The sequence below is a fragment of the Antechinus flavipes genome, chromosome 1 (assembly GCF_016432865.1).
Source record: "Antechinus flavipes isolate AdamAnt ecotype Samford, QLD, Australia chromosome 1, AdamAnt_v2, whole genome shotgun sequence".
In the NCBI taxonomy this organism is placed as follows: Eukaryota; Metazoa; Chordata; class Mammalia; order Dasyuromorphia; family Dasyuridae; genus Antechinus; species Antechinus flavipes.
The window spans coordinates 251,425,744-251,441,645 of NC_067398.1; the positions used below are offsets into that span (position 1 = coordinate 251,425,744).

Consider the following 15,902-nt stretch of genomic DNA (forward strand, 5'->3'; position numbering starts at 1 on the left):
GCTCTGTACCAGCAAATGTCAAAGGATGACATGCTTATTCCTCATCTCTAGAACATTGTACTTTAGCCAGATAACTGAACAAATTATCTGGGCACTGGTGTTGACTTATTATCACTTCTGAACATTCATTCTTCCTATCTTCCGTTGGGCTACAGAAGTTCTTGGATAACTGACTTTTTAAGTCCCACTTCTAGTCTATGGATAACCTAAGGCTAATGAAATATCCTTGCCCCTAAGGGTTAGACCCTATAATTGATCTCTGTTGCCTTCAAAAATTGCCAAAGCTGGAGTTTACTAGATGTAAACCGCTCTATGACGAGGTAAAAGTCTTTCTCAGATTAAAGAAGCCCTAGCATCTTTTCCTTAATGCTTATAGTTGCTCTTAAATTCATTTGGCTTTTTATCTGAATCTTTCTTATATAGACTTTTCTCTGTCTATGGATAAATCTTCCTGGGACCTAATTTTCATGCTTTCCCACATTTCCCATTCTTTTCACTAACCTGAGTAGCTCCCTTATGGGCAGCTAATGAGTATGATACATTTCCTTTTTAGGGGTTTAATCTTTTATTGGGTCAATTCTGTAATGTAGGATTTCTAATCTCTTGAACAGCCGTATGTGGAATCATGATTTCTCCTCTAGCTGGGTTGCATAGTGGATAGAACACTAGGCCTGGAATCAGAATCAAATTTAAATCCCACCTTAGCCACTTACTAGCTGTGTGGTTCTTGAGAAAGTTACTTATCCCTGTTTTCCTCCATTTCCTCATCTATAAAATGAGCTGGAGAAGGAAATGGCAAGCTACTTCAAAGTCTTTACCAGGAAAACCCCTGATGGGGGTCTCAAAGAATTAGATATGACTGAATTGACTGAACAGTAATAAACTTTCCATTGGATCTGTTACCTTGTATTTTCTTAGGAGGGCAAGATTTCAGAGAAGAAATTTACCCCCTACTATTGCTTACTTCTCTTTCCTCAAGGAAGTAGTAGAGAAATAGCTATTCAGAAATGTTTAACCCAAAACTATATTTTAATATATCCTAGCTTTTTTCTTGTTCAAGATTTCTATAAATGTTAACTGTTTACTTCTAGTGAGAGAATGATATCTGAGGCCATAGAGTCAGGGGAAAAGAACTGTGCCAGATTGGACAGTTCTCTCTCTGGCTTAGAAATGCTTAAATGTTAGGTGAATGAAATAAAATTGTTTCTGGTAGTTGTACCTAAAACCCAGAGTATACTATTAATGTAGAGGTTTTTGGACAGCACAACTATGTAAGTCTCCTCCCTTAAAATTTGTAAGCTCTATAAGAGCATCATTTTTGATTTTGTATCAGCACAGGAGGAATTTAATAAATGCTTGTTGATTGGTCTATTCTAAGCTTCTCACATTAATTGTGAATGGTTAGAATATTCAGCTCATTCCTTCCCCTTACTGCCTGAGGTACTTTGATAGTACTCTGAACAGTCTGAGATTAATTCCAGTAAATACAAAAGCCCTAGAAATGTTGTCTATATCTAGACACACCAGGGTCCATGGTGCCTACCTTTTCAGTGATAGTGCACAGTTCTTGTGAAGATCAAATGAGAAATCTGTAAAGCACTTAGTGCCTGGCATATAATAGGCATGTTTATTCTTTTCCCTCCCTTTCCTTCAATTTGAATATTAATTTATGTTTGTGTGAAGGGGACTCTCCGGGTATTAGAAAAAAGGGGGCTACTTTTAAAAAGTGGCGACTTTTCTGGGAAATTCCAAATATATTATGCTGTAACTCTGATATGAATAGCTCTTCTCACTCATAGTGCAGAGTCTGTAGAGGGACATGCCTCAGATTTTCTTGATGAAATACCTAGTATATAATTGTTATCTGTGGATCCATTGTCTAGCATTGTGAGAAACTGTTTGTTATTGTCATCACTGTACAGGTATCCCATGTGTCTAGGTAGAAATGATCTGAGAATGCTTGCCAGGGCAGGAGTTAATTTCCTATGAGCTCTAAGAAATCCAGGCTCTGGCTCCACCTTGGCTTCCCAGTGCCAACCTGCTAGATTACTTCTGCTAATGATTATTTCTGTGCTTGAATGGGGGCATTGTATATATTCTGAAATTGTAGTAAAAATGTTGTCCAGCCCTTTTGGGGTCAAAATTAAGTAGCCATCCCCTGGTCAGCATCCTTAAACACAAGACGTGGGTCTACTAGATTTGCAGGGAAGAGTGATACCAAACAGTGGTTTAACAGATAATGCTTAATTCAGACTTCATTGGTGAGCTCTATCACGTCTTGTTTAAATCACTCTTGGTTTTGGCATATATTTGAATAAATAGCTCAGAGACCTGCAGACAAGTTGTTATATCTTCTACTAATCTCTATCTTTATACTCTACCTTTATCTCCTTTATTAACCAGATTAATTTCAAATCACTTGGAAGCTTTTGCCAGAATAATAGTTTATCATGTAGAATTCCCCTGACACTTTGGTCAACCTTGTATGGTTTATGTGTTTCCCAGTCACTATATCTTTAGTCACTGTACTTTGAAGTAATTTAAAATAAAAGAAGTAAGTAAAGAAAGATTTGGGCAAGAGAGTGGAATGATCAAATTATCTTGGCAACCGGTTAGAAGCTGGGTTGAAGAGAGAGAATCTGAGAAGTTTGGAGAGGCCAATTAGGATGTAGTTGGGTAGTCAGAAGGACTTAGCAATACAAATATCCTTTTTAAGAATAGGGAAGTTTATAGAAGAGATGGCTTTTGAGGAAAAGTAATGAGTTCCCTTTTGGATGAGTTCCATGTTGAGTTTGAGATACCTATAGTACATTTAGGTAGAGAGGGTCCAATGGACAGTTAACAAACAATATAAGGCTGAAAAACTCAGGAAGGAGATTTGTGCTAGAGACCTAGAATGATTATTGAATCTATGGGAACTGAAGAGATTGTTGAGAGAGGATATAAGAATAGAAAACACTAAAACAGAACTTTTTTAGGGGGTTAGGAGGCAGAATATGAATGTTGAACCAACAAAGAAGACAGACATAGTGGTCAGACAAGTAAGAGAACCAAGACAAAGCATTTTTTTCTTCTCTCTCTCTCTCTCTCTCTCTCTCTCCTCTTTCTCTTTTTGATTAAAGCTTTTTATTTTCAAAACATATGTATAGATAATTTTCAGCATTCATCTTTGCAAAACCTTGTGTTCCAATTTTTTTCCTTCCCTTCCTCCCACCTTCTTCCTAGATGACAAGTAATCCAATATATCTGCATTTCTTCTATACATGTTTCCACAATTATCATGCTGCACTAGAAAAATCAGATCAAAAGGAAAAAATGAAAAAGCAAAATGCAATCAAACAATAATAAAAAAGATGATCCACACTCAGTCCCCACAGTTCCTCTCTGAGTGTAGATGGCTCTCTTCATCACAAGACCATTGGAACTGGCCTGAATCACCTTGCTATTGAAAAGAGCCATGTCCAAGACAAAGCATTTTTATATAATCTGAAAGAAAAGAGAATATATTGGAGGACAATATTGATCAGCCCAGGTTTATAGCAAGGTCAAAAAGTATGAATGAGAAAAGTTTATTAAGTTAGCAGTTAAAAGATCAATTATTGCTAATATTGAAGAGAACATTTTCTTTTTTTTTGGGGGGGGGGCTGAGACATTTGGGGTTAAGTGACTTGCCTAGTCTCACGCAGCTAGGACATATTAAGTGTCTGCAGCCAAATTTGAACCCAGGTCCTCCTGATTTTAGGGCTGGTTCTCTAACCACTTTGCCATTTACCTATTTGGAAGAGCAGTAGTTATTTTTCAGAGCCACATTGCAGAACTGAGAAGTGAATGGGAAGTAAAGAAATGAAATCAAGGATAGGCAACTTTAAAAAAAAAAATTATGTTTTCTTTTGTTTTTATATTGTATCCCTCCCCACTTCCATCTCCACCCCTTTATAGAACTTACACTCCTTTTTTGAAAAGAAAAACCAAAATCAGTCAACATAGATACTAAGTCTATAATACTATGTCTATAACATTCTGTAATCTTTTACCATTTTTCTGAAAGAAAGGAAGTGTATTTGATCATTAATTTCCCAGGCTTGAAGAATAGTCACCATAGTTAATCAAACTTTGGCTATTTGTTCATTTATATTATTATAATTATTGTATGTATTCTTCTCTTAGGAGAAATCTTTTCATGTTTCTCTGAATTTTTCAAATTAAGTTTCTTGTGACACAAAAATAATCCTTTATGTTCATATTGGTACATTGTTTCCAGTTGCACTGAGCTCTGTTATTGTTACAGCATGATTTCTGTAGAAATTCCCTAATTATCAAGCATCTGTCTGGTATGTTTCCAATTTTATTTGTTCATTTTGGGTTTTTTATGCTGAAAGTGCTGCTATAGATAATGTGATATATGAGACCTTTCCCAATCCCTTTGTTCTCTTTGATGTAAATATCTAGTAAAGGAATTGAGTAGATGGTTTTTTCTAGTTTAGTTTTAAAAGGGACATGAGGTCTAAGGTCTTGGCTTGAAAAGATGGCAGAATCAAATGAAAGATTTTATAAGTGGGAGAAGTTGGTCCCTGACCAACCCCCAACCTAAGATATAATTTCAGAAAGTAAGAGGCAAATAATGAGATGATATAAGCAAAAAAGACAGTGAGTGTCCTTTCATTTCTTTACAAAATGGAAAAAATTCTCTGATTGAATTGGAAGAGGAACTTGGCCAGCGGTGAAAAAGATTAGCCATACTATACACCTCTCAGATTGACTAAGATGACAGGAAAAGATAATGATGAATGTTGGAGGGGATGTGGGAACTGGAATACTAATATATTGTTGGTGGAGTTATGAACTGATCCAACCATTCTGGAGAGCAATTTGGAATTGGGCTATTATACTGTGCATACCCTTTGATCTAGCAGTGTTTCTACCAGGTCTATATCCTAACGAGATCATAAAGGAGAGAAAAAGACCTACATATGCAAAAATGTTTGTAGCAGCCCTTTTTGTAATGGCAAGGAATTGGAAACTGAGTGAATGCCCATCAATTGGAGAATGGCTGAATAAATTGTGGTATATGAATGTTATGGAATATTATTGTTCTGTAAGAAATGACCAGCAGGATGATTTCAGAGAGGCCTGGGGAGATTGAGGTGAACTGATGCTGAGTGAAATGAGCAGAAACAGGAGATCATTGTACATGGCAACAACAAGATTATATGATGATCAATTTTGATGGATGTGGCTTTTTTTAAACAATGAGGTGATTCAGGCTAAGCCAATAGAGAGAATAGAGAGAGCCATCTATACCTACGAGAGAAGACTGTGGGTATTGTGCAGCATGATAATTGTATTGTATTGAAGAATTGTACATGTTTAACATATCTTAGATTACATGCCAGCTAGGGAAAGGGATGGGGGGAAGGCAAAGAAAAATTTAGAATACATGTTTTAAATTATCCATGTATATATTTTGAACATAAAAAAACTTTAATTAAAAAAAGAAAAAAAACCAGTGACCATGTCTGGTAGTGGCTCTTAAAGATTCATCTTGCTAGCTTTGTAAGTGACTTTAGGGTGGGAGCAAATTTGTGACTCTTTGTACCTGTGTCCTTTTTTTTGGAAGTGGAGAGGTGTGAGTGAAAAGGAGAAAAAAAAAAATGCTTGTTAATTTAAATATATAGTTTTTGTAAAAAATTTTTAAATTAAGAAATTAAAAAGAAAAGAAAAATAGGCAGAAAAACAAAACCCCATAACAAATTCATAAGGCTAAGCAAAACAAATTTCCATATGATCATGACCATAAATGTGTCTTGTTTTCACATCACCTCTGAGACAAAGGTAGGTAATAAACTTAATCATTTGAACTCTGGAATAATAAAAACTTCCTAAGTTTTTTAAAATGGTTCATTTTTACAATATTGTTATTACAGTATAACTTGTACTCCTGGTTCTACTCACTTTACTTTGCATCACTTCATAAAAGTTTTTTTATGTTTCTGTTTTTATGTTTAAAAATCATCCCTTTTGTTATTTATTAATGTATAATAATAATTCCATTCTATTCACTTATCAAAATTTGTTTAGCCATTCCTCAGGTAATGGTCATTTACTTTTTTTACAATGTTGCTATAAATATTTGTGTGCTTAGGGCTTAGGCTCCTCCTCCTATTTCTGAGGTCTAAACCTAGTAGTGGTTATCATTTTTCTCACATTTTGAAGATCAGAGCTTTTTTGGGGGGATATTTTTATTGTTGTTTTCCACACAATGATATTTGCCTTTTAAAATGTTCCAAGTATTTTATGGATATCAACATTTTCAAATGTTACCTCTTTTTTTTTTTTTTAAATAACTTTTTATTGATAGAACGCATGCCAGGGTAATTTTTTTTTACAGCATTATCCCTTGCATTCACTTCTGTTCCGATTTTTCCCCTCCCTCCCTCCACCCCCTCCCCTAGATGGCAAGCAGTCCTTTACATGTTGAATAGGTTACAGTATATCCTAGATACAATATATGTGTGCAGAACTGAACAGTTTTCTTATTGCACAGGGAGAATTGAATTCAGAAGGTAGAAATAACCCGGGAAGAAAAACAAAAATGCAAACAGTTTATATTCATTTCCCAGTGTTCTTTCTTTGGGTGTAGCTGCTTCTGTCCATCTTTGATCTGAATTAACTCTCTTTATCGAAGAGATCCACTTCCATCAGAATATATCCTCAAACAGTATTGTTGTTGAGGTATATAATGATCTCCTGGTTCTGCTCGTTTCACTTAGCATCAGTTCATGTAAATCTCGCCAGTCCTCTCTGTATTCATCCTGCTGGTCATTCCTTACAGAACAATAATATTCCATAACATTCATATACCACATTTTACTCAACCATTCTCCAATTGATGGGCATCTTTTCATTTTCCAGCTTCTAGCCACTACAAACAGGGCTGCCACAAACATTTTGGCACATACAGGTCCCTTTCCTTTCTTTAGTATCTCTTTGGGGTATAAGCCCAGGAGTAGCACTGCTGGATCAAAGGGTATGCACAGTTTGATAACTTTTTGAGCATAGTTCCAAAATGCTCTCCAGAATGGCTGGATGTGTTCACAATTCCACCAACAATGTATCAGTATCCCTGTTTTCCCACGTTGCCTCCAACATTCCGCATTATCTTTCCCTGTCATTCTAGCCAATCTGACAGGTGTGTAGTGGTATATCAGAGTTGTCTTAATTTGCATTTCTCTGATTAATAATGATTTGGAGCATATTTTCATATGTCTATAAATAGTTTCAATTTCTTCGTCTGAGAATTGTCTGTTCATATCCTTTGACCATTTATCAATTGGAGAATGGTTTGATTTCTTATAAATTAGAGTCAATTCTCTATATATTTTGGAAATGAGGCCTTTATCAGAACCTTTGATTGTAAAAATGTTTTCCCAGTTTATTGTTTCCCTTCTGATCTTGTCTGTATTTGTTTTGTTTGTACAAAAACTTTTCAATTTGATATAATCAAAATTTTCTATTTTGTGGTCAATAGTGATCTCTAGTTCTTCTTTGGTCATAAATTCCTCCCTCTTCCACAGGTCTGCGAGGTAAACTATCCTATCCTCTTCCAATTTATTTATAATTTCATTCTTTATGCCTAGGTCATAAACCCATTTTGATCTTATCTTGGTGTGCGGTGTTAAGTGTGGGTCAATGCCTAGTTTCTGCCATACTAATTTCCAATTTTCCCAGCAATTTTTGTCAAACAATGCATTCTTATCCCAGAAACTGGTGTCTTTGGGTTTGTAAATGTTACCTCTTTAAAAAAAAAAAAAACTTAATTTTTTTTCTGAATTGCATCTAAAATCAATTTTTTTAGCATTTATTTTTTAATATTTTGAGTTCTAAATTCTCTCTCTCCTTTCTTTTCTCCCTCCCTAAGATAGCACATATTTTGAGACAGGTTATGTCTGTGCAATCATGCAAAACATAGTTCCATATTAGTCATGTTGTGAAAGTAAACACAGATTAAAAAAAACATAACATACCTATATACACAAATAAAGAAAGTGAAAAATAGTGTGCTTTAATCTGCACTTCAGAGTCAGTTCTTTCTCTGGAGCTAGATAGCATTTTTCATCATAAATCCTTCAGAATTGTCATGAATCATTGTACTACTAAGAATAGTTAAGTCCTTCACAGTTGTTCATAATACAGTATCACTATTATTGTATACACTATTCTCCTGGTTCTGCTCACTTCACAGCATTAGTTCAAGTAAGTCTTTTTCATTTTTTTATTTTACTTTTAGTGCTTAGAAAAATGCAATATTCTCCCAATATCCCTATTGTTATTTCCACTCACAGAGGAAGAATCTGAGTCAAAAAGTTAAACTATGACAAAATTGCTAACAAAATCCAGTTTTATTTTCCTGTTTTTTTTTTTTTAAGATAATATGACTTCTATGAATGTTTGTGCCATATCTTGGTATCAGAGAGACCATCAGGATATTGGACTCATCTTTGCAATACCAGGACCTCCATGCTAACTTTTTGTTTGGATTTTCAGTAAACTTCAGACGGATATAAAGATGACTAATTTGGAGGAAATGAGGATTGCCATGGAGACTTATTATGAAGAGGTATTAAGCTCTTTTTCCTAATGCAATATCAAGGGAAGGGGAAGTTACAGACCATGGACAGCAAGCAATATTCTAATTACACTAAACAAAACTGAAGGGACTGTATAAGCTAGAGTCTTGATGCTGAGATCAGCATTGCTGGAATTGGGTGCTCTTACTTTGTCATGATTTTTAGGTGAAAACATATTTTGGTTTGTTATGGTCCTAAGCAATGCTCAGATCTCTCTAGTGGAAGTGTCCTCAAAGCAAACTCTTTTCGATGCTAGTGATGTGTTTTTAAAAATGCATTCTAACTTTGGTATTTTACAGATCCATCGTCTCCAGGTTCTTTTGGCAAATACTGAAACTACAGGAAAGAAGTATGTTAATTTCTTTGGGGACATATATTTTGTATATTGATTCACATTATTTAAACTGTTATAACAAAGAAAATAATCATCTAGGTACTTTTGATATCATTATTTTGAAGCATCTTGAAACACCTTTCCTTTAAAAAAAAAAAGTTAGAATTAGACTCTCACATCTAGACATCTGAGCTTCTCAAAACACAGAGATGATTCTCATTATTAGCTTTTTAATTGTTGATAATATTTTAATCAGGTCTGTTATCGAGATGCTAGTTCTTAAACTCCACCTGTTTTATTATTAATAACACTTTTACATAATGCATTAAGGTTTGCAAAGAACTTTACTTTCGATAGCTCTGAATTAAATATATCATCATCATCATCATTATCGTCTCCATTGCATAAATGAAGAAACTTGACTGTCAGGTTAAATGGCTTATCCATGGTCAGACAGTTAATTATTGGAGTCAGGATTAAAACGTAGATCTTGTGACTTCAAATCCATTGCTTTTCCCACTATGTCACATAAGCTGTCATCTTAGTACAGTTTTATTCTCTCACTTTAATTTTTCTTAGTTTATATTATCTGGAAATATACCAGACATCTATTCATTCATCTAACAAATATTAAGTGCTTATTATATGCTGTGCATCATGCTACATCTTGGGATCATAATGATAATACAACAGTTTCCATTTGAGGGGAAACAGGGAAAAAGTAGGAATACCAATAAGTGCATGTACAATATTCCCTAGGAAGAGGCATCTGAGATGAACCTTGATGACAGAAATCAGTTGTATAAATTACAGATTAGAAGAAAGTACATTTTAGTCAGGGACACATTGGTTGGAACATAAGACTAGATGGAGAAGAGTCCTAGGCAGTAAGGCTGGAAAGATAAGCTGGAACCAGACTGGCATGGACATAAAATGCCAGGCAGAAGCCCCTTCCCATGGTTCAGTAGATGTGATATCAGTTAGCATAGATTCTGTCTTAGTATAGATTTCTTCTACTTTATTGCTCTGGTTATCGTATTTTTGGATCATTGATTTGATTTAAAGTTCTCCCCTCCTTAGCACCATTTGGAGCACTGTTTCCATATTATCTGCTTCCACCTTCCATTGAATTCCACATTCCATTTGAACTTCACTATTTTTAATGTCAATTATAGTTTGTTTTTGTTTTTGTTTTTAAAGGCAAATCAGAAGGTTTCAAAGAAAGTCTTAAGAGGAATACTGTAGCTTTGGGGGTCGCTAGGTGGCACCATAGTGCACAGAATGCTGGGCCTGGAATCAGGAAGGGTCCTCTTCCTGAATTCAATTCTGGCCTCAGACAGTTATTATCTGTGTGATCCTGGACAAGTCACATAACTCTGCTTCAGGTCCTCATTGCTAAGAGTTGGAGAAGGAAAGGGCAAACCCCTCCAATATCTTTGCCAAGAAAACCAAAAATGCAGTCATGAAGAGTTGGACATGACTAAAAAAATGACTGAACAAAAGCAACTGAACAACATAGCTTTGGAACCCACTGAAGTGTTTTCAAAAACAGTGTTTCTCTCTCCACCCCTATCTCTGTGCTAGCTACCTGTATTTTAGCATGAATAAAATCTCTCTTTAAATATGAAGCCAGAGAGCTCTCTTGTGATTTTTTTTTTAAGCATAGGAAAAATAATCCCTGGGGTAAGTTTTACCTTGGATATTGGAACGATTGACTACTTGACTTGTTTTAGTTTAAATAATTTGTGAAGAAAAAAATATAATCTTTTCTCCTGATTTATGACATTAATAGTATCTGTTTAGAAATCATTTGTTTATCTTTGAGGTATTTTACTTTTTGGTTTGGTTTGTACATAGGTCCCCAACTGACAAGAAGTCAACTCAGAAAAGGCAGAAGAAATTGAGTGCTACTGTTCTCCACTTGTCTAGAAATGTTCAGGAACTTCAAGAGGAGAACCAAAGCTTAAAAGAAGATTTGGATCGTGTGCTAAGCAATTCCCCTATTTCTAATAAAGCAAAAGGTATCATCTACAAATATCATCTACAAGAGCATTTACAAATGAAGGGGGATTTAACTTCAGCTTTTCCATGAGGGTAAAGATCAAGGATGCCACAGGAATCTCAGCCTTTACTCTGCCCAGCCACATGATTTATTTTGGCATATTGCTAGTATCTGAAACAAGGCCATAAAGCTATGGGGAGAATTTATCTTTTGAAAAGTCAAAGCATACAGTTAATATGAGTCTAAATCTTTACCATTAGGCAAATGAATCTTTTTTTTTAATAACTTTTTATTTTTCCAAATACATGTGAAGATAGTTTTCAACATTTACCTTTGCAAAACCTTGTGCTCTAAATTTTTCTCTCTCCCATTAAGAAAAACCAGCAAACAGTCCAATATAGATTAAACCTATGTAATTCTTCTAAACATCAGAGTGTATAAACAGACAATTTTTAGATGTACTATAGATCTAAGTCACTATTGATTAGAGAAGTTCAAATTAAAACAACTCTGAAGTCCCACCTCATATTTCTCAGATTGGCTAAGATGACAGGAAAAGATAATGATAAATGTTAGAAGGGATGTGGGGAAACTAGAACATTAATGTATTGGTGGAGCTGTGAACTGATCCAACCATTCTGGACAACAATTTGGAACTTTGCCCAAAGGGCTATAAAACTGTGATCCAGAAGTGCCACTACTGGGTCTGTATCCCAAAGAAATCATAAAGGAGGGAAAAGGACTCACATGTGCAAAAATGTTTGTAGCAGCTCTTTATGTGGTGGCAAAGAATTGGAAAATGAGTAGATAGGAAATGGCTGAATCAGTTATGTTATATGAAAGTAATGGTATATAGTTGTTTAAAAAATAATGAACTAGCTGATTTTAGAAAGGCCTGGAAAGATTTACACGAACTGATGCTGAGCGAAATAAGCAGAAATAGGGAATACATTGTATACAGACAACAAGAATGTGCAATGATCACAGACTTGGTTCTTCTCAGCAGTTTAGTGATCCAAGACAATCCCAATAAACTTTGGATAGAAAACGCCAAGACTAAATATAAATCAACACATGCTGTGTTCATTCTTTTTCTTTTTTTTTTTTTTCTGTTTTTTTCTCTCTTGTGGTTTTTCCCTTTATTCTGATTTTTCTCTCCCAACATGATTCACAAGGAAATGTGTAAAAAATATATATATGTATGTGCAAGTAAAATCAGAAAAAAACAGTTCTTTAAAACATATTTCCGTATTCACCATATTGCTCAGGAAAAATCAGATCAAAAGATGAAAGAAAAATGAGGGAAAAAACAGCAACAAAGGTGAAAATATTTTGCTTTGCTCCACCTCTCTCTCGACGCAGAGGCTCTTTCCATGACAAGTCTATTGAAATTGTCTTGAATCAACTTGAAAAAGAACCATGTCCATCATAATTGATCTTCCTATAATCTTGTTGTCATTGTATACAACGTTTTTCTGATTCTGCTCACTGCACTTAAAATCAGTTCATAAAAAGTCTTTCCAGGCTTTTCTGAAATCATCCTGCTGATCATTTCTTATAGAATAATAATATTCCATCCCATTTATAACCATAATTTATTCAGCTGTTCCCCAGCTGTGGGATCCACTCAGTTTCCATTTCCCTGCCAATACAAAAAGGACTGCTACAAACATTTTTTCACATGTTGGTCTTTTTCCCTTTTTTGATCTCTTTGGGATTCAGACCCAATAAAGGCACTGCTGGATTAAAGGGAATGCACAGTTTGATAGCCTTTTGGCTATAGTTCCAAATAGCAATGAATCTTGACATAATTTGAAATATGCCTTCTGAATTTTAACATGGTGTAGGAGTAGTGTTTAAGGTTTCAGTGTTAAAGAATCAGCTCTTGGCACAGTGGGTGGATCACTGGACCTGGAGTCAGAAAAACTGGAGTTCAAACCCAGTCTCAGATATTTACTGATTTGTGTGACCTTGGATTAGTCACTTAACCTCTATTTGCCTCAGTTCTTTTAACTTCAAAATGGGGATAATTACTGTATAGGATTGTTGTGAGAATCCAACAAGGTAATATTTGCAAAACTCCCAGCAGAGTACCTGGCACATAGTAAGTGCTATATAAAAGCTTATTTCCTTCTGAAAGTTGAGTTTTATTTAGCCCCTTGAAATGAGTGTTTCTGTTTGTTATTCCTTCCTTTATCCCTTTTCTATATCCTATGTCTGCCAACTATCTGTCTTGCTGTTTTCCATACAAAACATCCATTTCCCACCTCTGTGCCATTGTTCTGACTGTAACTCACCCTGATAATGTAATGCACATCCCTCATTTCATTTGCTTCAACACACTACCTTAAACATGAAGCTTTTCTTTTTGGTGCTTCTATTGCCACACCTTTCTCTTCCCCCCTTTTATCTTGTATTTATTTTGTATATACTTATACATATATGGTGCCTTCTCCGAAGTGTCTACCATTTTTGACTATATCCTCACAGCCTTGCACAGTACCTGACATATAGTAGGGACTTATTAAATGCTGATTGATTGTCTATTAAAGGCATTGTTGTTCCCTTTAGGTTATAGTGAATGGAGTAAACAAAGGCTAATGAGACGAATCTCAGAGTTGGAAAAGGTGAGTGACATAATTATTTTTAAAAGTTTTTTATGCTTTTTATTTTGTATTTATATTTAATTTTTGGTTTAATTTAAACTTTTTAATTTTTAAAAGTGACATGACTTATGTTTTTAAATTTTATTTTTTAAAAACTGGCCTACTAGATGAAATATTAGTTATCTTGATAAATTTTAATTGTTTTAACATGGTCAAGATTTATAATGTCATTGGTATGAGGAACTCAAAGTGAGGAAGCTTTAGTAGTGGAGATCAGCCACTATTCTGTAGCTTAGAGCATTACTAAGAATGGGGAAACTAAGTGGCTCAGTGTACAGAGCACTGGACCTGAGTTCAAATCAAGACACAGATACTTGACTTAGCTATGTGATCCTAGGCAAATCACTTAATGCTGATTGCCTCCAAAAGAAAGAGACAAAGAGTTTCCAGAACATTGAGTCATTAAATGACTTGCAAAGAGTCAGATAGAAAACTTTTCTGCAATAGTAGGATTTGAATCTCCAAAGCTGACTCTCCAGCACATTATTAACAATAACTTATTTACTGTGTCCTCTTCTTGTCTCTTTTTATGAATTTTCATTTAATTTTTTAAAATTCTGAAACTTAAGAAACCAAATAAAATGAATACTTCCATATGTATTATTAGAACAGGAAAAGATTGTATATAAAGTTTGTTTTTCTTTAAAAATAAATAATAAATTCAATACGTAACTTTCTCTTTTTTCTATTTTTTTTATTATTATAACTTTTTATTGACAATTCATGCCTGGGTAATTTTTTTACAACATTATCCCTTGCATTCACTTCTGTTCCAGCTTTTCCCCTCCCTCCCTTCACCCCCTCCCCCAGATGGCAAGCAGTCCTTTACATGTTGAATAAGTTACAGTATATCCTAGATACAATATATGTGTGCAGAACCGAACAGTTCTCTTGTTGCACAGGAAGAATTTGATTCAGAAGGTAAAAAATAATCTGGGAAGAAAAACAAAAATGCAAACAATTTACATTCATTTCCCAGTGTTCTTTCTGTCCATCCTTGATCAGTTGAAACTGAGTTAGATCTCTTTGTCGAAGAAATCCACTTCCATCAGAATACATCCTCATACAGTATCATCGTTGAGGTATATAATGATCTGGTTCTGCTCATTTCACTTAGCATCAGTGCATGTAAGTCTCTCCAAGCCTCTCTCTATTCATCCTGCTGGTCATTTCTTACAGAACAATAATATTCCATAACATTCATATACCACAATTTACCCAACCATTTTCCAATTGATGGGTATCCATTCATTTTCCAGCTTCTAGCCACTACAAACAGGGCTGCCACAAACATTTTGGCACATACAGGTCCCTTTGCCTTCTTTAGTATCTCTTTGGGATATAAGTCCAGTAGAAACACTGCTGGATCAAAGGGTATGCACAGTTTGATAACTTTTTGGGTATAATTCCAAATTGTTCTCCAGCATGGCTAGATGTATTCACAATTCTACCAACAATGTGTCGGTGTCCCAGTTTTCCCACATTGCCTCCAACATTCCGCATTACCTTTCCCTGTCATTCTAGCCAGTCTGACAGGTATATAGTGGTATTTCAGAGTTGCCTTAATTTGCATTTCTCTGATTAATAATGACTTGGAGCATATTTTCATATGGCTAGAAATAGTTTCAATTTCTTTGTCTGATTGTCTGTTCATATCCTTTGACCATTTATCAATTGGAGAATGGCTTGATTTCTTATAAATTAGTCAGTTCTCTATATATTTTGGAAATGAGGCCTTTATCAGAACCTTTGACTGTAAAAATGTTTTCCCAGTTTATTGTTTTCCTTCTAATCTTATCTGCATTAGTTTTGTTTGTACAAAAACTTTTCCATTTGATATAATCAAAATTTTCTATTTTGTAATCAGTAATGATCTCTAGTTCTTCTTTCATAAATTCCTTCCTCTTCCACAGGTCTGAGAGGTAAACTATCCTATGCTCTTCCAATTTATTTATAATCTCATTCTTTATGCCTAGGTCATGAACCCATTTTGACCTTATCTTGGTGTGCGGTGTTAAGTGTGGGTCAGTGCCTAGTTTCTGCCATACTGATTTCCAATTTTCCCAGCAATTTTTGTCAAATAATGAGTTCTTAACAATACATAGCTTTCAAAGCTATCCAGCTATGACTCCTGGTCTTTCTTGTGGTCTGTTTTCTATTTTGGATTGTTGGCAGCAGACTTTCCTCCTCCCTCTCCCCCCGCCTCCCCCTTTTCTCCTATCTTCTCTTCCAATCTCTTTTTAATCAGTTAGTAAACAGGCAGTTCTTAAAAT

General features: G+C 35.0%; 1 protein-coding gene across 3 annotated transcripts in view; it reads left to right on the forward strand.

The window, feature by feature from the left end:
* IQCE (IQ motif containing E) overlaps positions 1-15,902 on the forward strand; it is a 109,185-nt gene that overhangs the window by 52,618 nt on the left and 40,665 nt on the right. For all 3 annotated transcript variants that reach the window (XM_052000089.1, XM_052000088.1, XM_052000087.1), the window contains exons 9-12: positions 8,545-8,617; positions 8,927-8,976; positions 10,819-10,982; positions 13,535-13,590. In XM_052000089.1, the coding sequence (XP_051856049.1) occupies positions 8,545-8,617; positions 8,927-8,976; positions 10,819-10,982; positions 13,535-13,590 (343 nt within the window). The remainder of the gene's footprint in view (positions 1-8,544; positions 8,618-8,926; positions 8,977-10,818; positions 10,983-13,534; positions 13,591-15,902) is intronic.